The sequence below is a fragment of the Hemiscyllium ocellatum genome, chromosome 4 (genome assembly GCF_020745735.1).
Source record: "Hemiscyllium ocellatum isolate sHemOce1 chromosome 4, sHemOce1.pat.X.cur, whole genome shotgun sequence".
Classification (NCBI taxonomy): domain Eukaryota; kingdom Metazoa; phylum Chordata; class Chondrichthyes; order Orectolobiformes; family Hemiscylliidae; genus Hemiscyllium; species Hemiscyllium ocellatum.
Genome location: NC_083404.1, coordinates 38,114,949 through 38,139,485, shown reverse-complemented (window position 1 = coordinate 38,139,485; position 24,537 = coordinate 38,114,949). Strand labels below are relative to the sequence as shown.

General features: G+C 39.7%; 1 protein-coding gene across 3 annotated transcripts in view; it reads right to left on the bottom strand.

Annotated features, from left to right (window-relative positions):
- Positions 1 to 462: 462 nt before the first annotated feature.
- Positions 463 to 24,537, bottom strand: part of bbs9 (Bardet-Biedl syndrome 9) — a 562,903-nt gene continuing 538,828 nt past the window's right edge. For 2 of the 3 annotated variants that reach the window (XR_009643699.1, XM_060822956.1), the window contains one exon: positions 463 to 1,084. Coding sequence is in view for 2 of the 3 variants with exons in the window: in XM_060822956.1 (XP_060678939.1) it covers positions 1,032 to 1,084 (53 nt within the window). In the remaining variant the exon portion in view is untranslated. Of the gene's footprint in view, positions 1,085 to 7,765; positions 7,873 to 24,537 lie in introns of those variants that run through there. The other variant, XM_060822964.1, reaches the window with a different exon arrangement.

Here is a 24,537-nt window from a genome sequence, read left to right as displayed (position 1 = left end):
GTAGGATTATCGAAGCATTGAATCCAGTCCACCAAAATCAAGATGCCATGGACTCAGCAGTATGATCAGCTTAAAGTGTGAAATCAAATAATGATAAAGTATGGACAATATGTATGCTGATAGATAATTAAAAATTGTGCTTACTGATATTTTTAAGCATTTCTCATAACAACTGCTTATGTAATAGCCACGGTTTCTCACGGATTGGTTTCTTCAGACAAAAGTGAACCACAGGAAGCTACCTCACCCCTAATGAAGTGACTTACTGCATATTCATATCCTACACACATGGAAGGATGCCAATAACAAATGACATAACACCAGGATTAATGATAAACTTTAATTTATTTAATCAGCAACTTTCTGTTTCACAAGATATATTTTTAAAAAAAATTGTATCTTCCTTCATTTGCTCACTATAAGTATCTGGAGCTGTTACAAACTATTGAAATTTGATGCATGAGTTTGCAATTTCTAAAAATGCCTGAGAATCCTGTAATATTAAAGAATAGCCAATAAATCCATCACTGTTAGATCATCAAACAATTAAAGTATAATTCTAACTTGAATATGGTAGCGGTGGCATGCACAATGTCACAGAAGTAAAAAGAGTAAAATAAGGTGACGGGTGTGTCGAAATAACAAATGCCATTTTGGTGGCAGTCACACTTAGCATAAAAATTTTCCCAGTAGAATATGGTTTACTTTAAATGCAATATTGTCTACAGTGTGGCCGTTGTGTGTACTCGAAAGGATCAGTGTTTCTTCCAGTCATAGTCAGAAAATGTAGTAAAACATTTGGCCCCAGAAACTCTTTGAAATTGGAAACATCAAGTACTACTTAAAGGAAGCTCCCAAAATCCAAGCAGCTATTAAATAAGCTCCATTTTGGCTACCATACAAGATAGGGGACATTACACAGTTACGTTTATGAAGATCATACATATGCAGTCTGATTTGGCTCTGACAGCATGTTCTTGAGACTGGAAAGCAGAAGCTGTGAAAAGCAAAGACCAGCTGGTGGTCTGTTCCTATCTGTCTTCAGGAATTGCAGGGCTTTCTTCTGTAGCATCCTGGGAATGACCTTGAAAACATAAATTTAAGTAAGCAAAAGACTTAAATAAATCTGGTTTAAATAATTTGGCATTTAGTTACATGTCAATTTTGTATACTTGATTTTATTGAAATTGTTGTCAATCATAGGAGATATTAAATTAAGTTAACAGACTTCAATTTTAGTTACTGAAGTTCCATATGGGAATATTTTTTTGAAAGAATAGTGTAGAGTGAATAGGAAGCTAAGCATCATGGTACAGACAGTAGAAGTTGCTGAGACAGCTTAGGTCCTGAGTAATGGTTCTCTCAGGATTTCTGCTTGGGTACCTGGGAATCTGGAAGAATATACATTTTGGAATAATAATAAATATTTGCTGATGGCACCCGACGATATGTGAAAGTCCTGAAAAATGGGAACAGTATTCAAAGCAGGTGCAGCCATTTATGGAGCTGAGGAAAATTTGTGGAATTCGTTGCAATTAATAGAAAAACACATAAAAGTAAAACAGTAACTATGAAGCCAATACAATGGCAACTACTGTCCTTAATGTAGTAAAGCATCCCAAGGTACTTCACAAAATTGATTATAAAGACAAAAATCATCCCAACATTGCCACACTTATCGAATACACAATTATTACCTTTAATGGAGTATAGGATTATTATCACTCTCATACAGGATTATTAAATTGTTTGGCTGACAGGAAACAAAGAGTAGTGATAAACGGCTCCTTTTTGGAATAGCAGGCAGTGACCAGTGGGGTACCGCAGGGATCAGTGCACCTTTTTACAATATATATTAATGATATAGAAGATGGTATTAATAGTAACATTAGCAAATTTGCAAAGCTGGGTGGCAGGGTGAAATGTGAGGAGGATGTTAGGAGAGTACAGGGTGACTTGGACAGGTTAGGTGAGTGGACAGATGCATGGCAGATGCAGTTTAATGTGGATAAATGTATGGTTATCCACTTTAGTGGCAAGAACAGAAAGGCAGATTACTACCTAAATGGAGTCAAGTTAGGTAATGGGGCAGCACAAAGGGATCTGGGTGTTCTTGTACACCAGTCAATGAAGGCAAGCATGCAGGTACAGCAGGTAGTGAAGAAAGCTAATAGCATGCTGGCCTTCATAACAAGAGGGATTGAGTATAGAAGCAAAGAGGTTCTTCTGCAGCTGTACAGGGCCCTGGTGAGACCGCACCTGGAATATTGTGTGCAGTTCTGGTCTCCAAATTTGAGGAAAGACATCCTAGCTATTGAGGGAGTTCAGCGTAGGTTCACGAGGTCAATTCCTGGAATGGCAGGACGATCTTATGTTGAAAGATTGGAGCGACTGGGCTTGTATACCCTTGAGTTTAGAAGACTGAGAGGGGATCTGATTGAGACGTACAAAATTATTAAAGGATTGGACACTCTGGAAGCAGGAAACATGTTTCCGCTGATGGGTGAGACACAGCTTAAAAATAAGGGGTAGGCCATTTAGGACAGATATGAGGAGAAACTTCTTCACCCAGAGAATGGTGGCTGTGTGGAATGCTCTGCCCCAGAGGGCAGTGGAGGCCCAGTCTCTGAATTCGTTGAAGAAAGAGTTGGATAGAGCTCTCAAGGATAGTGGAATCAAGGGTTATGGAGATAAGGCAGGAACAGGATACTGATTGAGGATGATCAGCCATGATCATAATGAATGGTGGTGCAGGCTCAAAGGGCAGAATGGCCTACTCCTGCATCTATTGTCTATTGTCTATTACCTCCCTCCATAGAGTACAGGATTATCATCCTCCCTATAGAGTAAAGGATTATTACCCACTCCTGTAGAACAAAGTATTATTACCCACTCCTAAAGAGTCCAGAGTTATTGCCACCTCCAATTCACTGTATGATTAATATCCTGTCTACTCCTCCAACTCTCTCAAAATATTTGATAATTACCAGTCTTGAATCTTGTGAATCTTTCTCACTGTTCCTGCCCTTGCAGGTATTGTTGTTTTCTTTACCAACAATTACAGAGATTACAAGACAATTCCATCCTTATTTATTCTTATGATGTGTTGGAAATAGGAACAAGATTTTTGAAAATACAAATTACATTGTTTACACTGTCAGAGCCAAGAGTCTTTTCACACAGTTATTTCAATCATTTACTTAAAATATTTACAGTATTAGGAGTTATTTTGTTTCTTCTGATGATATAGTTGTGAGGCTACTGTCAATTTCCAAAGATTTGCATTGCACCGTTTGACTCTACCTTCTTTTTACCCAATCAGCTCCACTGAATCCAAGATACACAAAGAGTTATCTACCCTGAGGTATGAAAAATACGTACAAATTCAGAGTAGGAGTAAGCCATCTGACCCCTCGAACCTGCTTCACCTTCTGTAAAATCATGGCTAATTAATTATAGCTTCAGTTCTACTTTTCGGTCTACTCTGTAAGTGCTTTGATTCTCTTGAAAATCAAGAATCGATCTAACTCAATCTTTGAAATATTCAATACCTCACAGCTCTTTGGGAACAGAATTCCACAGATTAAGTATCTTCTGAGTAAAAATATATCTCCTCATCTCTACCTTAAATGGGAGACCTTGATTTTTAAATTGTGTCCCTCAGTTGTAGTCTCTCCCAGAAGTGGAATTTATATTCTAATGGATGCGGCCTAAACTGTTCAAGCTTCCTTGTAAGAAAATCCCTTCACCTCAGAAGTAGTTGAGTGAATTCGTTTAAACTGCTTTCATTGTGTTTAAATAAAGATACTAACGCCATAACAATATAGGTAAAAGCAATGACTGCAGATGCTGGAAAATTTTTCCACGGTTTTAGATGGCTTTGATGAGACCAGATCTGGAGTATCGTTATGGTTCTGGATCAGTGGTGCTGGGAGAGCACAGCAGTTCAGGCAGCATCCAACAAGCAGCGAAATCAACGTTTCGGGCAAAAGCCAATTCCTGATGAAGGGCTTTTGCCCGAAACGTCGATTTCACTGCTCGTTGGATGCTGCCTGAACTGCTGTGCTCTTCCAGCACCACTGATCCAGAACCATAACAATACTCCAGATCTGGTCTCATCAAAGCCCTCTAAAACCGTGGAAAAAGTTCCCTACTGTTATACTCCATTCCCTTTGCAATGAACGCCAACATTTTATGTGCTTTTTTGATCATTTGCTGTACCTGTATAATAACTGTTTGTGATTCCAAAATCAGGATTCCCAGATTCCTCTATACCATTGAGTTCTGTAATCTCTCTCCATTAAACAACATGCTTTTTAAAAACATTCTTCCTGCCAAAATGGACAATTTCACGTTTTCCTACTTTATGCTCCACCAGTCCAATTTTGTTCACTCACTCAACCCACTGTAGACTCTTTCTGTCCTCTTCACAACTTACTTTCCTATCAATCTTTGTACGTTCCACAAATTTATATTTATTTGTTTTATAATTATTTATATTTATGCAGATTGTAAATAGTTGAAGCCGCAGCACTAATCTCTGTGGCACATTAAAAGTTACACCTTGCCATCTTGAAAATAGTTATCCTCGTTCTCTGCTTCCTGTCCACAAACTAATCTTTTTTTCATGCTGATGTGTTAATTCCTACACCATGAGCCCTTACTTAGTTCGTAACCGCTGAGCTGACACTTTATCAAGTGCTTTTTTGAAATTCAAGTTCACCACACGTGCAGGTTTCCCTTTCTCCATGTTGCTTGTTCAAAATGGTCTAATAAACAATAAATCAGTTGAACACAATTTCCCTTTCACAAAACCATATTGACTCTGTCTGATGGTATTTAGAGTCTCTAAGTGCTCTGATATAACTGACATAATAATAAGTTTAAGCATTTTTCAATGACAGATGGACAAGCATATGCATTGGACAAGCATATGGACTTACATGGAATAGTGTAGGTTAGATGGGCTTCAGATTGGTATGACAGGTTGGCACAACATTGAGGGCCGAAGGGTCTATACTGCGCTGTAATGTTCTATGTTCTATGTATAGACAATACTGTAGGCTAACTGGCCTGTAGTATCCTACTTTCCGAATCCCTCCTTTTTGAATAGTGGTATGGGCCAAACTGATGAAACTGTTTCAAAATCCATGGAGTTAAAAAAAATTCAATGTGTCTACTAACTCAATAGCTACTTATTTTAAGACTCAAGGATGCAGTCCCTGAGTCCTATTATCTACCTCATACATGAAAGCAGTCTGCCCTGGTGCAAAGAGTAGTTTGCCCCCACACACATAACCAAATTATGGCAGTGACTTGTCTACTGAAGGTGCAGGAGAATTCAATCACCGCTGCTTATTTGGATATGCCTGTACTCCTGATTCCAGCCCTTTGAGCTTCCCCAGTTTTTATTGTCCCACTGCTAATGGGCACATCGTTAGCTGTTTGGGTCCGAATCTTTGGAATTTCCTCCTATATTTCTCTACCTTTCTATCTTCCTGGCTTTCTTCCAAATACTCCCAAAACCTTAGCACTTTGACCAAAATTTTGTTCATCTGATTTAATCCATTTACATGCCTTGGTGCCAAATTTGGTTTTATAATGCCTCTGTGAAGTTTATTGCTGTTTTTGATTGCATAAAGACTCTATAAACATTGATTGCTGTACACTGATTTTAGACTCAGTATTGGCAGAACTATAATGCAGAAGTTCCAGCTTGGTTAGTTATCCCATTCTCCATTCTTCTGCTATTATCACAGACATGGCTGAGGAATCTATATTGAAGACAACAATCCCAAGATATCGTTACATAGATCGGATTAGACATGATTCATTCGTCTTGAAATGTAATGTATAATTTATATAATGTAATCAGTATCATACCGAGACTGAAAGCCTTGAGGACCACTTTCAGCTGACCGTCTGGCTTACTATTGTGTTCCCAAGTCAGAAACTATCTCAAACTTTATCATAAAAATGAGTACAAACTAAGTTCATGCCATCATGCTGCTCAGAAGTTCAGGATTGTTGAAGGTGGCTGATCCTCAGGTAAGATCTTGATGCTCAGTTGCCACCCACTGTTCAGCAAGCCTGTTGCAATATATCCTCCTCTGGAGGTTTATAATGATAAATGACTAGCCACTTCACAATGCTGCACTGCAGGGGAAACAGTGATTAGCAGAGATTGCTACAATAGTAACCAGCTCAGAATGTTGTAAACACCTGTATTTATTCAAACCCAAGGCTTAGATTGAGCGATAACCGTGAATGTCCCCAGACTGTCTACATCCCCTCCCAAATGGCAGCAACTGTATTTTGGAAAACATAGGAAAAACTTGAAAGGGACCTGGTTTTTTTTTGAAAATCACAATTTCACTGAATTGGAACTGGTTCTGTGAGTCTGATTGTAAACACCCAGTCAAGAGGATTTCATGCCACTTGAAGATAGCACTGAAGTGTACAGTTTCATATCTTTTCACAGCTGGATACACCCTCTAAATAACTTACTTCAGCGGGACAAATCTTTCAGATTCTTGTTAGTATCATTTTGCAATGATCTATACACAATCAAGAAACTGTGGGCACTGGCTTATCTTTGAAAATTCTTCAGTTGAGCACAAGAAAAGCTAGAGAATGCTTTTTCGCCTGTCTACAGTCACTAACTGTTCTACAATCTGCCTTCAGCCATTCCCCTGTTCCCATGCACAGTTGCTGTCCAGAATCGACAGACGGTTAATGAGGATTCAAAGCTGGCTGACCAGGATCCACAGTTAGAAGATCAGGATTTGAGTTGGCTGACCAGAAATGATAGTGACTGACTGGGATCCATAGCCTGGTGGTCAAAATCCACAGCTGGCTTGGGCCCTTCAGCTAGGTGACCAAGATCTGCCAGTAGCTGCTCAGGATCCACAACTGGCTGGCTGGAATCTATGGCTGGGTTACCAATAGCTACTGCTGAAAGATTGTGTTTCATAGCTAACTTTATCTGTGAGTTGACTGGGATGCATAGTTGGCTGACTGGGATCCAGAAACTCAGAAACAGAGCTCCAATGCTCTCTTCAGAGCAGGCCCAAACCTGTGATAATCTCAAACAGTTTAAAAGTTCTGAATGACAGCCCTCCTGTCCTAACCATATGGTGGAAACACCTATCATGGATACAGCTGTTCAAGAAGGTAGCTCACCATGACCTTCTCAAGGGCAATTATGGGGACAGGGAATAAATATTGACCCAAACAGTGACTCTCATAATCCCACAAACAAATTTCAAAAAAGGGTAAATATATTTTGAAATGAACATTTGGCTCTCTTACTGTGCTGAGGTGGAATCTATATTGTAGACAACAATCCCAAGATATCGTTAGATAGATCGGATTAGACAAGGAGCAATCGATAGTCGGACAAAGAAACAAGATTGTAACTTAATAGGAATTCTGCTGATGTCATAAATTGTAGGATTGAAACAGTAGCAGTTTATCAATGTCAGCAGAATACAAAAACTGAATTACAGTCTAAAACTTATCGCCAGCTTTATGTTACTGTAAATAATGCATTGTGATAAAACATGACTGCCACAGCTTTCATTTTATTTTCTGTTGTACAATGTGGTAAGGGTGTTGTGCAAGAACATGGACACTTGATCCAAACATTAAAAGTCCTCATAAAAAAGGTACTGAATTATAAATTACCCTGTTTGGTTTTGCAGTAACTGAACATCTATATTTTCAAGGTGTAAGTCCCTCCATTTTCTTCTAGCTTTCCTTTTAGTCCTTTGGGGTTAAGACAGACCATATAATTTACTCCCAGGCAGTCTTGTGAACCAGTGATTAGTGCCAGCAGGCTTCAGTTTGAATCAATTGGGTGATAATCAGTTCCTGCAGATATAGTATGATTTGGGGATGTGAGTTGGACACAAAACAACAGAATTTTTGAAGAACTGTACTATGTAGCAATGTATGAAAACTATAAATATCAAACTCAACTTAAACACAGGAAATTGATTTCAGTTCTTTGCTGTGGATCAGCATCACATTTTTGATGAAAACAATGAACTTTACAATTTGGCTATCAGCTCAGATTTACTTAGAACATTACACTTCACACTGCAAATGTGAACCGAGGTCTCACAGGAATTTGTCATCAGCTGTCGATCTTGATTCATACAGACAAGGTCTGGTTCAGGCTTAATCCCCATGGTGGGTTAATGTTATTGATCTCAACCAGGGTGACAACAGGGCACAAACATTGGGCTCGGTCTTCTTATGCTAGTGAGGAGTGGAAAACATCAAGCAAGGATTCCATTACTGATCGCCAACTAGCGATTTGGCTTGGATAGGCTGCACACAAGAATGTTGGTTGTGGTTCAGAAAAAACAGAGAGCAGAGAGTCTTACATCATAAAAGGAGGTCATGAAGGAATTAAGAATGAGACAGACAAGTAAAAATCTTCTGATCCATTCAGCCTGTCCCACACAATTACAATACCTTCTGTATCTCAGTATATATTTTTTCCTGTGATTCCATCTCACCCAGAACAATGTGATTTCCCAAAATGAAGTGAAAAACTGGATAAAAACCCAGGTTAATTTGGGGTAAAGAAATCTGAGAATTCCTTCTCTGTCCATATCTAGGTGATCAAAACCAACATTGTCTGTTTCTATATCCTCAGTGGAAAAGCCCCCATTATTGTGGTCAACTGAATCTGTCCCATCATTTGCACTTTCACCTTCATCCCTTTCCTTCCCTTACAGAACTACAATAAAGTCCTCTGTGTCCTCACCTATGAACTCATTGGCCTTCATGTTCAACAGATCACCGTCCATTATTTCCACCAATGCCGCCACCAAACATATTTTCCTCCACCCTTTCCTTTCAGCATTCTGAAGCAACAGTTCCTCTGTAGTATGCTGGCTCACACAACCGCCCACAACATCTGCTCCACGTTCCATGCTATCCTTCCGTGTAAGCACAGGAAATGCAATACTTCCCTTTTTACCTTTTCCCATTTCAGCAACCAGGGCCCAAAACACTGCTACCTGATTAAAAAGAGATTTTCATGTACCTCTATCCATTTTGTATAATACATTCCTAGCTCACATTCAGCTGTATTTTATGTTGGAAAGAATGTTTTGTCTTTAGAAGCAGTAGCCACAGACTGGTTGTTTGCTTTTGTGGAAGAATTCTGTTCAGTCCACAAGTGTGATTCTGAGCGTCCAGTTGCCTGACATTTTAATTCTCTGTCCAATCCTGTCTTTGATTTACACTGTTCCAATGAAGCTCCACAAAAGCCTGAGAACAGCATGAGGTCTTTTGCTTAGGAACTTTCCAGCCTTCCAGAACAGTGAGTTAATCCATTTCAGAACATAACCTTTGCTTCAGATGCTGCTAATAATTCTGCTCTTATAAGTTCCTTCTCCTCCACACCCATGTAATAGAATAAGCGACAAACATCGGGAGACAATCTGACCCAAGCCATGGGCTGGATGCCTGTCCCTGTGTGACTACTTTGCCTGATGCAAACATGCAGTGTTGGTTGTTGGTGTGCAAATCTGGGTTTCCAGGGCATACTGCATGTATTAGAGAGGTGTCAGGATGGTGGTCAGGACTTGCTGATTGTCGGATGCCAATATTCATAAAGGAAGGGTAGATATGACTGATGCTTATCATTTGTGCACTGGGCTGCAGTTTTGTCATGGGAAACATGGAAGTGATTCAGTGAAAGTGGTGACTGAATCCACCAGGCTTCAAGAACCAGACTCCATCTGGTTTCCATATCAAGTTTTCCCAACGGCAAGTTTATTAAGTAGGGTTCAGTAAGATTGGAGCTAGATATTAATGAAGTGAGTTAGACCGGCAACAAGAAACTTAACAAACATTCGTTCTGGACAATTGGCAGCTCTCTGCCACTTGCAAAAAGCATACAAGATGGAGCGAGATGATTTCGATGCTGAGCTGGACCTCTTGCCTAACTCTGCCACATACCTTGCCATTGCCACATCACTTAGATCTTTATGTGGAGAACACTTTTAAATTGAGATGGTTACTAAAGAGAGGAGTAATCCTAAAATCAACACAGCCCATGAAAGAGAAGTGGTCATAGCTTCTATAATAAAGTATAAAGATAAAATATCATTTACATTTCACATTAACTGTTTCTCTCCACAAATGCTATCTGACCTTCGCAAGGTTTGTGAAGGTTTGTAGCTCCAGGTTGAGGTTTAGGGTGTAGGTTTGCTCGCTGAGCTGTAGGTTTGATATCCAGACGTTTCATTACCTGGCTAGGTAACATCATCAGTGGCGTCCTCCAAGTGAAGCGAAGCTGTTGTCTCCTGCTTTCTATTTATATCTTTCTCCTGGATGGGGTTCCTGGGGTTTGTGGTGATGTCATTTCCTGTTCGTTTTCTGAGGGGTTGGTAGATGGCATCTAGATCTATGTGCTTGTTTATGGCGTTATGGTTGGAGTGCCTGGCCTCTTGGAATTCTCTGGCATGTCTTTGCTTAGCCCCTCCCAAGATAGATGTGTTGTCCCAGTCGAAATGGTGGTCTTTTTCATCCGTGTGTAGGGCTATGAAGGAGAGGGGGTCATGTCTTTTGGTGGCTAGCTGGTGTTCATGTATCCTGGTGGCTAAATTTCTTCCTGGACGTCACAGTAGAAAGAAAGGACAAGGGAGAATTACAAACCTGCGTATACAGAAAACCAACAAACACTGACCAAATACTCAACTACACCAGCAACCATCCCAACACACACAAACGAAGCTGTATCAGAAACTATTCCAACGAGCCACCACACACTGCAGCACAGACGAACTTCAAAAAACAGAGGAGAACCACCTATACGACGTATTCAAGAAGAATGGATACTCAAAAAAAACAGTGCGCAGATTCCTCAAGAACAAACTATGACAAGCAGACAAAACACAGCCAGAAACCCTAACCACCTTACCATATATCAAAGAAGTTTCAGAAATGACAGCCAGACTACTGAGACTCCTTGGAATCCTAGTAGCACACAAATCCACCAACACTCTCAAACAAAAGCTAACAAACTTAAAAGATCCAGTACAGCCCATGGACAAAACCAACGTCATCTATAAAATTCCATGCAAGGACTGCCACAATCACTATGTAGGACAAACAGGAAGAAAGTTAGCCACCAGGATATATGAACACCAGCTAGCCACAAAAAGACACAACCCCCTCTCCTTCATAGCCCTACACACGGATGAAAAATACCCACCATTTCGACTGGGACAACACATCTATCCTGGGACAGGCTAAGCAAAAACATATCAGAGAATTCCTAGAGGCCTGGCACTTCAACCAAAACACCATTAACAAGCACATAGATTTAGATGCCATCTACCAACCCCTCAGAAAACGAACAGGAAATGACATCACCACAAATCCCAGGAACCCCATCCAGGGGAAAAGATATAAATAGAAAGCAGGAGACAACAGCTTCGCTTCACTTGGAGGTCGCCACTGATGATGTTACCTAGCCAGGTAACGAAACGTCTGGATATCAAACCTGCAGCTCAGCGAGCAAACCTACACGCTAAAGCTATCTGACCTGCTGAGTGTTTTTAGCATTTTGTTTTGTTTCAGATTTCCACCTTTTGGAATCCATATTTTGCTTCAGTATAGTTGGGAGGACATGTGGTAAAGGCACAATGCCCAGTTCTAAGTTCAAAGTGATATAGTGCGACATTGCAGTTGCACTATCACAGAATTAGGAAAGGGCATACTTCTAAACAACAGGTCTATTTACATGATTACACATGATCACACACTCTGTAATCTCAATTAACACCTGGAGTACACTACAAAGCTCTGGACCCTCTTTGTTATACACAGCCAAATACCAAGCCAATGTAAACTCATTTATTCTCCCACACCCCATGGACAAACCATTTTGCCACAACTGGGCTAGACAATGGCAAACTGAAAATGTCACTGACTTCAGGAGTCCAGCTTAATGCTCTGGGAGCACAGGTCCAAATCCTACCATAACTACTGTTGAAATTTAAATTTCATTAGCAAGTCCGTTTTCCGTTCATAAATCCAAACAGAAAGCCAAGTTTTTGTAATGCTGACAATTGATTATTGTAAAAAAAACATATAGTTCACTCATATTCTTTAGGGAAAGTAATCTGCCATTCCTCATCTGCTCTGTGTGGGACTGCAGACCCAAAGCAATGTGGCTGATTCTTAAACGTTCTCTGCAGTAGTCTAACAAACCACCTTACTGTACAAAACCACTACAGAAATAAATATACTGTAACATCTCACGAAGGCAGATCAAGCCCAACTTATTGAGTACAACAGGGGATCAACAGCAATATGTGGAAGAACTGCAGATGCTGTAATTCAGAAACAAAAACAGAAATTGCTGGAAAAGCTCAGCAGGTCTGGCAGCATCTGTGGAGAAATCATAGATAACATTTCGGGTCTGGTGACCTCTCCTCAGAACAACAAATGCTGGCCTAGCCACAATCCATGAAAGTTTGTTTTTTAAATTGCATGTGTGCAAAGATGTCTAAATATTATTTTGTTGTTACAAAGAAACATCAAGAAAGATTTGGAACAGCCGACAACAATTCAATCCAAATAATCTCAGCCTGTAAAAAACATATTAAATTTGATCTGCATTTGCTGGCAGGATTTGGGGAATTCTCTGATAGTTAGTATCTAACACTGTAAAGCATATCATTTCAGTAGTAACAGTTTGTTGGAAATTGTACTGACATAGAGATTAGAAGGTTCAACATTAAGTGTGTGCACAAGGTACATTCTTCTAAAATTGATCAGTTTCTCTGGGCTACTATCACACAGTGTGGAGTTGAAATGTAATTTGGAAGGACACATCAGAATGCACTGACAAACTTATCTTCTGAGAAACTTCCTACAATCAATTTGATTTCCTGGATTCCCTTGTACTCCAGACAATCTCACTTTGAGGTGTATTCCAAAAGATTGACTCTATTTCATTTGCTACTGGTTCTTGATCTCTGCAACTCCTGGGAACCTGATGCAAGTAATGCATAAAACTACACTGAATTTATAGCAGAGAGAGTGGTCATTCAGTCAAAGAATCTAATGAGCTCCCTCATAACCCTTAATTTTACCTCATCAACATATCCTTCCAGCCTATTATTACTATGTGTGCATGTTCAGTATTGCAAGTTTAATTTTAGAACACCTTTCTTATGGTGTGAATAGGGGACTGTAAAAAAATTGTTGCTGATTTTAAGTTTATTATTTTAAGTTTATTATTTTAACATAAAATTCAAAAAATGCGTGTATGCAGTAGGAAAGAATTGCCACAGAAATTAAATGAGGGCCAAAAGGATAATTAAACTGGTGTGAGTACATCATCGAACGCTACTTTTATACAAGAAGTACAATACCTTTTACTATACACTCTGGGGCCTCTTGGCTGCTGCTATTTAGGAAACTGGCAGCTTATTTTGATGTTGCAGCCAACTGTTTGTGGCCTGTCTTTGAAAAATTGGTGATACAGGTTTCCTATGGTATAAAAGCAGAATGTTCTTGATGAGTGGCAGTACAGTGTTCTCCTCCCATTTCTGCATTTTGCCGGTAGAAAAAAATTAAAAAGAGTGTTTGTTAAAAAAAAAGTGGATCTCAGCAGCTATTTTAACATTGGAATAGTTCCTATTCACTTCGAATCCAGAGGCAGTGAAAAGGACTTGCCTATGTAACTCTCAGGCCAAATCAGAAACTGCAGAGTTTTCACACTGGCAAGTCCTCAAAAGAATGAAGCAATTGGTGATGGACTCCAGCACTGTCCACTCCACAAACTTGGCACATCAATGCCCTCAATATGGTCAAGGTTCCTAACTATTGGTCACAGTGAAAAAGAATGCATTGCTTTTTGGACTGTTTTCAGCAGACCATCTAAATTATCTCAACTTATCGAAGGGATCATTTTAAAACTGCCAGCTGGTGACAAAAGCCATAATAAAATCACAGATGGAAAGTCCGAGTCAAAAATACACTATACTGGTGGAACTCAATTTTTTTAATAGAAGAGTGTGCTATGAGATCCCTATTTCAAAATTAAATCTCAGACCTAATGCATGAAACTGGCACTACACAAATTATTTGTAGATCTTCAGAGTTTACCAAAATAGTGGAATAGAGTGAAGTACGTTTTAAGTTACAAATAGAGGAAAAATAGTGGGAATGCTATAGTAACAGGGGATTCAATAACAAGGTGAACAGATAGATAGTTCTGTTGCTGTAAACAAAACTCCTGGATGGTACGTTGCCTCCTGGGTGCTAGGGTCAAGAATGTCTCGACGAGATTACAGGAATTCTGATCTGGGAAGCTGAATAGCCAGTGATCACAGTACACATCAGTACCAATGGCCTAGATAAGGAAAGAGATGATGTTCTAAAATGGGAAGTTAGGAAGCAAATTAACCAATGGGATGTCAAATTGAGGTTTTGGGATTAGTGCCATGTGCTGATCAAAATAGAAATAACAAAATACATCAGGTGAATATGTGGTTGGAAAGATGGTACAAGGGAGGGTTATAGATTCCCGGGTATTGGGATTGGTGCTGGAGGAGGTAGGACAAGTGCAAACTGGGCAGGTTGCACCTGAGCAACACAGAACTGATTTCCTGGGGGAATATTTGCTAGTGCAGTTGGGAACAGTTTAAACTAAAATGGCAGGGAGATGGGAATCTATGCAGAAGATGGATGATAGGACAATAAGGACTAAAACAAAAGGCAGAATGAGAAAGAAGAAAGATATTACACAGATAATTCAAAGACTGAAATTGAGCAAGGCCACAGTGAACAAGATGAAGAATTTTAAAAAAAATCAAGCCTAAGATCTTATACCTTAATATATGGAGCATTCACAATATAATAGATGAATCAGTTGTGCAAATATATCCATCTATGTAGGATATAATGAGGATCACAGGGATGTGGCTGCAGTGTCATCAGGAATGGGAACTGAATATTCAGGGGTATTCATTTTTAGAATGGACAAACAGAAAGAAGGAGATAGGGTAGCATTGCTGATTAAGAAAGAAATTGATGTGATTGTGAGAAAGGATATTAACTCTGGTGAATCAAAATCTGTATGGATTGAGCTTACATCAGTTGTGGAAAAATGGTACAGTCCATGATAAAAGGTGTAGTAGCAAAGCACTTAGAAGAAAATACTGAATGGACTCACAAACTCTTAACATTCGCCTGTACCTGTGTTTTTGTTTTTGCTGCCATTTACCTATTATTTACTATGTATGCTACTTAACTCTGTGATCTGCCTGTTTGCTCACAAGACAAAGCTTTTCACTGTGCCTCGGTACACGTGACAATAAATTCAATTCAACTCAATTCAAATGACAAGACAAGGCACAGTTAGCATGTGCCTTTTATGAAAGGGAAGTAATTCTTGACAAATCTGCTGGAATGTTTGAGGATGTAACCATTGTTGTGGTTTATGTAGATTTTCATAAGGCTTTCGATAAGGATTAGTATATAAAATGAAAGCGCATCAGATCGGAAGTCGTGTACTGAATAGTTAAGAATTGATTGGCACTCAGTGTAAAAGTGTAGGAATAAACAGGTCTTTTTCCGAGTGGCAGGCAGCGACCATAAGACTAAAGGAATGGGCCATTTGGCCCCTCAAACTTGCGCAGCCATTCAATAGGATCATGGCTGATCTACGTGCCATAGATCCACTTTCCTGCCCTTTCTCCATGACTCTTGATCCCCCGCTGATCAAGGTTCTGTCTATCTCAGGCTCAAATATATACAAGGACTCTGCCACCACAGCTCTTTGTGGCAAGAAATTCCAATGGCTCACAACTGAGAGAAAAAAATTCCTCCTCATCCCCATCTTCAACTGGCTATCCATCATTCTGAAACTGCGCCCTCTAGTCCTAGTCTGTCCCATGAGGGGTAAGTGAGGACTGCAGATGCTGGAGATCAGAGTCAAGGGTGTGGTGCTGGAAAAGCACAGCAGGTCAGGCAGCATCCGAGGAGCAGGAGAATCAGGAAATGATGATGAGCTTATTCCCAAAACATTGATTCTCTGCCTCCTCAGATGCTGCCTGACCTGCTGTGCTTTTCCAGCACCACACTCTCAACTCTCCCATGAGTGGTGCCTATTCGAGCTATCACAGGAACGAGTGCTTGGATTCTTCCTTCGTAGCTCAATGTTTAGATAAGGAAGCTACATGTCATATCTCCAAGTTTGCAGATGACATAAAATTGGGTAGGAGGGCATGTAGTGAGAAGAATGCAGAGAAGCTTCAGCGTGATTTGGACAAGTTAGGCAAGTGGGAAAATACATAGCAGATGCAGTAAAATGAGGATACATGTGAGGTTATCCACTTTGGTAGCAAAAACAGTAAGGCAGATTATTATCCAAATGGTGATATTTTGGAAAAGGGAGAGGTGCAAAGCGACCTGGGTGTCCTTAATCAGCAGTCATTGAAAGTAGGTAATGCAGGCACAGCAGTCAGTGAAGAAGGCAAATGGTATGCTGGCCTTCATAGTGGGGAGGATTGGAGTACAGGAGCAGGGATAACTTGCTGCAACTGTACAGGGCTTTGGCAAGACCATACCTGGAGTATTGTGTGCAGTTTTGGTCTCCTTATCCGAGGAAGGGTATTTTGGCTATTGAGAGAGTGCAAAGAAAGTTTTTCAGACCGATTAATGGGATAGTAGGACTGACAAATAGGGAGAGACAGATCAGTTAGGATTATATTCACTTGAATTTAGAAGAATGAGGAGGCATCTCATAGAAATCTATAAAATTCTAACAGAATTAGACAAGATAGATGCAGGAAGAATTTCTGACGGGAGACCAGAATCAGGGGTTACAATCTAAGGATATGGGCTAGCGCTTTTAGGATAGAAATGAAGGGAAATTTCTTCACCCAGAGTGCTGTCTGTGGAATTCACTGCCATGGAAAATGGCAGCGATCAAAACATTGAATGTTTTCAAAACGAGTTAGACATATTTCTTAAGGCTAAAGCAATCAAAGGATGTAGGGAGAAAGCAGGAACAGGGTACTGTTAAGAAGTTGAAGACATATACTGTTCCTTTAAGAGAGTGAAAGCTGGCAAGCACCTGTCATGTCACAGAGTATGCTGGAAAATTGAAAGATCTAACATTTTGCTGTAACCTAGATAGCAATTGTTTTCACAGCAGTTTAAATTATGCCAATTAGTTTAAATTATGCCCCAAAATACTAAAATTTAATCACATTTGAATTTTATTGTTTTGACAACATCGAACCAATGAGACCATCTGAGGTTTGGGGTATAAAAAGCAGACATTTTGGATAGCCAGAAACAGCACGACTTGCCATTGTAAGACAGACTGCCCGAAAACACTCTCAATCAAAGGTACCTTTTTCATATGAAACATATTTGCAGAGGCCAAAGACGACCCAGGGAGATCTACAAACAGAGAAAGATTGATACCGGAAACGACAGCCGCTGTCTGGCTTTGAAAATTGAGTTGCTGTAAATTTGATAGGGGCATTATTGGATCAGTCTATTGTTATAGAGTGGGAAGTAGATAACAAATCTTTAAGAGAAAGGAGGCTTAGAGTTGTAAATTGTTGTTTAATGTTCACTTTTATTGTTATTTTCTCTTTAAATAATGGAAATTTGGTAGTTCTCTATCACTCATACTCTAACAGATTATAGGTGAGGTGAGCTTTTCTGCATATTTGGTTTAATTAGTAGAAGGTTTTACTGCCATGTCATAACAGTACTGATTTGAATGATCAGCCATGATCATATTGAATGGTGGTATAGACTCAAAAAGTCAAATGACCCACTTCTTTTTAATTCACAACTCATGCAAGCCTAGGTCCATGGTCATCCCCCATTAATATAATTACAAAACAAAAAATGAACCAACAGTGTTTATAAAAAAAAATCAGCATTGAACTCAGTTGGGAGAAATCATGATCCTACATTGAGTCCCATTGAAAGTATTATATTCAACAAAGGTATGTAAGATGCCACTGTGCTATGAACTGTCACTCATATGTTTGAACATAAGAAACACTGTAACATAAAAGCAGGGGTAAAACGTATGGCCAATCAAACTTGCTTCATTATTCACAAACATCATGGCTGATCTTTGACCTTAAATCTACTTTCTTGGCTACTCCGTACAGCCCCTGCCTCCGAGAGATTAAAAATTTGTTCTAAGTGGTATTCTGATTTATACTAAGGCCATTGATTAAATGATTGCAATAATGATTACACACATCCTCATGGTTCCCCAGAGGGTCAATGGATCCACACAGTTACTCAGTCAGCAATTAAGACAAGAAAGACCCCAAGTTTTGATCCTTGTCTACCCAAAGATGTTTGACTTTCAAGTCATCAGTTAGTCACTGTGACCCTACAGTTTTGAGCATAGCCCCCATTCCTGAGTGGATCACACGAAATTTTGATGAACTGCATGACCTTCAGACCCTGTGTGACTGATAAATGAATAATGGCTAAAAGAAGAAATGACAAAGAGAACCAAGTCCGTGTGGAACTGTACCCAAGAAGGAGTTAACTCCTTCATGAAAGGGGAGGGGAGGAACATGGCAGAGTTCAATGGTGAGATTATTACAGCATGTTAGAAGACACCATGAAGATACAACTAACATAACAGCAAACCCTTATAGATTATATTCAATGCCAAACGTAAACAATAGTGCCTTTCAAAGCGTCAAGTAACCGAGGCACCTCGGGTCCTTTGCACTGGTAAACTGTGCAGTGAACAGCTTCTGTGTGGAAATCATTAGAAATCTGAGCTACTCAGTAAAAAGAATGTCAAATCACATTAGTCTTATTTTCTAAGTACCACCATGTTGCAGTAAAATTTTATTCTGATGAATGAAGTACATACTCAAAACTACATATATGCCAACTACAATGTGAGCACCTCCATGAGAATTAATCAAAAGTGATACAGTGCCGTTATCTTTAAAATGTTTTAGCAATATTAATGGGAAATCTGTGAAATGGAAAATTACCCCATATCAATCTTGTAGGACCAAATTAATCAATGGCAAGGCATGTCTGTCTGTTTTAAATAGTTCTTTCTCCAACAGATAATACATATTTTTGTTTCTTTACAGAAATTGAAAGTATTGGATGAAGAAAGACCAGGAACCATTTAAATAAAAGTAAAACACTGCTGATGCAGTGGAAATCTGGAATAAAATCAGAAAATGCTGGAAAAACTCAGCAAATCTGGCAGCATCTGCAGACAGAGAAACAGGGTTAACGTTTTTCAGTTCTCAGGCTGTCAAATTTGTTGAGTTTCTCCAGCACTTCCTGTTTTTATTCCAGGATCCATTTTGTTTACTTTCTCCAATGAAAGAGTAATCCAATGAAACGACAATACTGAAGTTATTTATCAGCCACCATTGACTTCTATAAATGTGTCTGCAACAGATTGGCACATGAGGTGAGGAATACCCTAGTGGTCAAGAGTTGTTGGAACCACAAATCCAAAGTCACCTGCTTGTCATAAACTAGGCTGTAGTCACCATACATCATAATACAAATTACTCATATACCACAGTACAAAATGGTAATGCTGAAATAAATTCTTCTGACTCGTATTTGAATGAATTTATCCTAACATCTTCCACTGCTTCCTTTGACTAATTAGACTTGCTGAAAACTTATTTCACAGATTTATGTTAATTTCCTTCCTTCAAGCGCAGGCCTCATATTTTGGTTCTGCTATTCTACACAAGGTTAAACAGCTCCTTATCCTCTATGTTACCCAGTCCTTTAGAGTCCTAAAAGAAGCTAACACATCATTCTCTCAAACTTCTCTTCGCCAGTGAAGAGATGCCCAATTAACATGTTTGCACATAATGATACATTCCCTTCATTCCCACAATCATTTTGGCTGTTCTCTAGCATAACCTTTAAGTAGCTAACAAAAATATTTCTGTACTCTGATGACCAGATTGTAATTCACAGTTTTCCAATTTTGGCAGCATCAATGATTTACAATCAAAAGTTTACAAAATACATATTTATTTTATTGTGTTTCATCTTTGGATTTTGCACCCATCATAATTCCTGAGCCAGATGAACTTAAGGCAAATGATAAAATGCCATCTTGTTACAAAGCTCATTTCTTCTGGTGCAACATCAGTTGTATTCAACAGCATCACAGAGTTTTCCTATTTATTTCATTAGCAAAGGTAGGAAATAAGTGTAGTAGAACTCTTAAGTTTCTCCACAAGTAACAAAACTCAATCAGCAGAAACCAGAAAACAGCAACACACTAATGTCATTAAGCCTGGAATTTGTAAGCACCAAAAATACAATGAGTTTATAATTTGATAACTAGCCTAATTTCCTTTATCACTCAATGTTTTCCCAATAATAATACTGGAATCAATCATCGTTGATGAGAACAACTTGCATTTATATTGCACCCTCTTAATATAGTAGAACTTACAAAGTGTTTCATAGGAGCATTATCAGGCAAGAAATGTTAGGCCAAGTATCTAAAAGTCAGGCGAAACAGATAAGTTTCAAAGACTAATTTAGTATGGTCAAAATGTAGCGAGAAGTGTAGGAATTTCAGAGCTTATCTCCTGGGCAGCTGAAGGGGCAGCCACCAACAGTGCGTGATTGAGATCAGGGTGGGCAAGAAACAAGAAATGAAGTAATGCGATGTTTTCTACTTAATTAATTGACCACAACCGAATACATCAGTTCAAGTTACTCTTAAATCAGCCACCAAGACTACTTCGGCTCACTCATAGAAAATAGGAACAGGAATAAGCCATCTGGCCTTTCGAGCCTGCTCCACCATTCAAGATGAGCATGGCTAATCATCTGACTTAATACCATTTTCCCACTTTTGCCCCATTTCCTTTGATCCCTTTCGTTCTGAAAACTATAACTTCTTCTTGACAATATTCAATTTTTTGGTTTCAACCGCTTTCTGTGGCAGAGAATTCCACAAGTTCATCATACTCTGGGTGAAGGAGTTTCTAGGAGAAAGTGAGGACTACAGATGCTGGAGATCAGAGCTGAAAATGTGTTGCTGGAAAAGTGCAGCAGGTCAGGCAGCATCCAAGGAGCAGGAGAATCGACGTTTCGGGCATGAGCCCTTCTTCAGGAATGAGGAAAGTGTGCAAAGCAGGCTAAGATAAAAGGTAGGGAGGAGGGACTTGGGGGAGGGGTGTTGGAAATGCAATAGGTGGAAGGAGGTTAAAGTGAGGGTGATAAGGTGAGGGTGATAGGCCGGAGTGGGGGTGGGCGTGGAGAGGTCAGGAAGAAGATTGCAGGTTAGGAAGGTGGTGCTGAGTTCGAGGGTTGGGACTGAGACAAGGTGGGGGGAGGGGAAATGAGGAAACTGAAGAAATCTGAGTTCATCCCTCGTGGTTGGAGGGTTCCTAGGCGGAAGATGAGGCGCTCTTCCTCCAGCCGTCGTATTGCTATGGTCTGGCGATTGAGGAGTCCAAGTACCTGCATGTCCTTGGTGGAGTGGGAGGGGGAGTTGAAGTGTTGAGCCACGGAGTGGTTGGGTTGGTTGGTCTGGGTGTCCCAGCAACGTTCTCTGAAACGTCCCGCTCTCAATACTAAATGGCCTATGCTGTATACTTAGACTTGACTCCAGTTCTGAACTCGACAATAATTAGGAGCATCCTTCCTGCTTTTACCTTGTATAGGCCTGTTGGAATTTTATAGCCTTTTGTGAGATTTTCCCCTTTTTCCTCTAAACTCCTGTGACTCCAGTCCTAAATGATCCAATCTTTCTTCATAAGTCAGTCCTGACATCGCAGGAATCAGTTTGGTATACCTTCACTGCACTCCCTCCTTAGCTCACAATGTAACCAAGTTGCTCATTAATACTTTTGCATGGACTCTGACCTTTTTCACTGAATAGTCAGTGATTGCATCCTGGAGGCTGTGACCTTGTATACCAATCCTGAACGTAAGCATGCAGGTGCAGTTGGTTAAAGGACCATTCAATAAAAAAAAATCAGAGTCTGTGTAAAAGTATTAATGGGCAACTTGATGACATTGTGAGGCAGAATTTCTGTGGAGTCCTTGCTTTTTAGTAGAAAAGGTTGCAGATCAAGAGAAATTCTGCAAATATTACTGACATGTAAACATATTATTCTTTTGTGGAACATCACATCATGTTATTGTAACTTCTTTCTTCTGTCTCCTGCCTCTGGGATGTAGAATTGAAAACAATGTTGTATACCCTCTTTATAGGATGCAAAGCTCCGACATGAAGTGAAATTGATCCATTAATTGGCAATACCATTGAACAGTCACAGGTGTTTTGAGTGTAGGCAATGGATGTGCACTGGTATAGAGCATGCAGGAAATGGAAGAGATAAGGATTCTATAAAGAAATCTTCATTTTGCATCTGGCTGTGATCAGGTGACATGAATATAACAACTCTCACCTTCAAAACAAGAACATGCCAAAAAAAAAGCCCAAGGTTAATCAAGTGACGCTAATTCTCAAGGGCATTTGATTAGAAGCTGGTGATAAGTAAAAACAAGTTGTTCTAACCTTATTAGACTCAATGCGAGGTCACATCAGGAATACTATGCACGTTAAGCACCCCACCTTCAAAACTATGTGGGCTTCTTGAGAAGGAATGCAACAGGAATAGTTCTTTGAGATAGCATTTCATATTAGTAATCGCGACTGATGCAACAAACTTGTTGAGGAGAAGAACAGGACAGGCAAGAAATAGTCATGTGGTTTAAAAAGTTGTAAGCAAACTTTAACATAGAATAGAATAAGAAACCTCAAAATCTTTGAATATAAGAATATGTTTTGTTGATCAGTAATATAAACAGACTTGAGTAGCTGACTGTCAACAAACATTGTCAATCCTTTGCCTTTTACTTTTACAAAGTTACACAAATATCTGGTAAGGGAGATGTTTGAAGATTATTACATGAATATTGAGCAGCAATGGAAACTCGTGTGCAGAAGTAGAGGGGAAGGGAGTGAATAGAGGTCCAGATCATACAGACCACAGACTTTGAAGGCATAGTAAGCAGGCCTTAACACCGAGACAGACATTCAAGAACTGGGCCTACAGTTCGGCTGACATTGGCTGAAAGGGCACATGAGGAAGCAAATAAGATCAGTATACATGAATGATAGAAGCATTCCAATCCGATTGCAAATTGAGGCTGATGAGGAGGTAAGGAATCATTAATGGGATATATGGGAACACCACCACCTTCAAGTTCCCCTCAAGCCACTCACCATCCTGACTTGGAAGTATATCACCATTCCTTCACTGTCGCTGGGTCAAAATCCTGGAATTCCCTCCCTAATGGCATTGTAGGTCAACCTACAGCAGGTGGACTGCATCAGTTTAAGAAGGCAGTTCACCACCATCTTCTCAAGGGCAACTAAGGACCAGCAATAAATGCTGGCCAGCCAGCAATGCCCACATCCCACAAACATGAATAAGTGTGGAGGGAATATTAAGGATATGATTGAACCTAGAAGATGGAAATGAATCTAATACTCAGGACATGCAGGATGCATAAAAAACACAGACTGGACACAGATTAAAGTAGCAAACACAATATATTGGGGAAGCTTGGGAAAAGTATAATTTTTTGGGCCATAGAAGATAAGCCAAGACTGTATTGTGTGAGGTAGAAAGCTACAAGTAAACCACTCTGGTTAAGCCATTCCTAATATTAGAACAATCCAAGTTAACTCTTAAGCATAAAGTTGGGACAAGGATGTGGCTAGTTAGCTCCTTGAAGTGATTGGAATGTTAAAGTATTAAATTCAATTTTATTGGTACATTAATCTTAAATTTGATACTGTTGATTTGTTGATGTTACTTCATAACTAGTTTAAATCTGTGAATGTTTGTCCAAGTTTATTTTTGAAACTTACTATTAAATGTGAATTACTAATAAAATGCTATTTAATAAAAGCAAAGCAAAAGCAGAGCCTGTGGCTCAGTGGGTAGCATTTTCACCTCTTCAGCCATGTTGTAGTTCAAGATACACTCCAAGTGGATAAGCTCAAGGTCTAGGACAACACTCCCATATGATATTGAAGGAGTGCTTCACTTTTAGAAGGTCTATCTTTTAAACCAAACTCTTGTCTCCTGTAAAAGACTCTGAAGAAGTTTACATTCCCTATAGTAAGGAAACAGGCCACTTGGCCCAACAAGTCCACACCAACCCTCCAACAGTATCTCACCCAGACCCATTCCCCCACTCTATATTTACCACTGACTAATGCACCTAGCACTCTGGACAATTTAGCTTAGCCTATTCACCTAACCTGCACATCTTTGGACTGTGGGAGGAAACCAGAGCACTTGGAGGAAACTCACGCAGACACGGCGAGAATATGTAAACTCCACACAGTCGCCCGAGGCTGGAATTGAACCAGGGTCCCTGGCACTGTGAGGCAGCAGTGCTAACCACTGAGCCACCATGCTGCCCACAAACATGAATACATTTTTTAATATGTGGAGGGAATATTAAGGATAT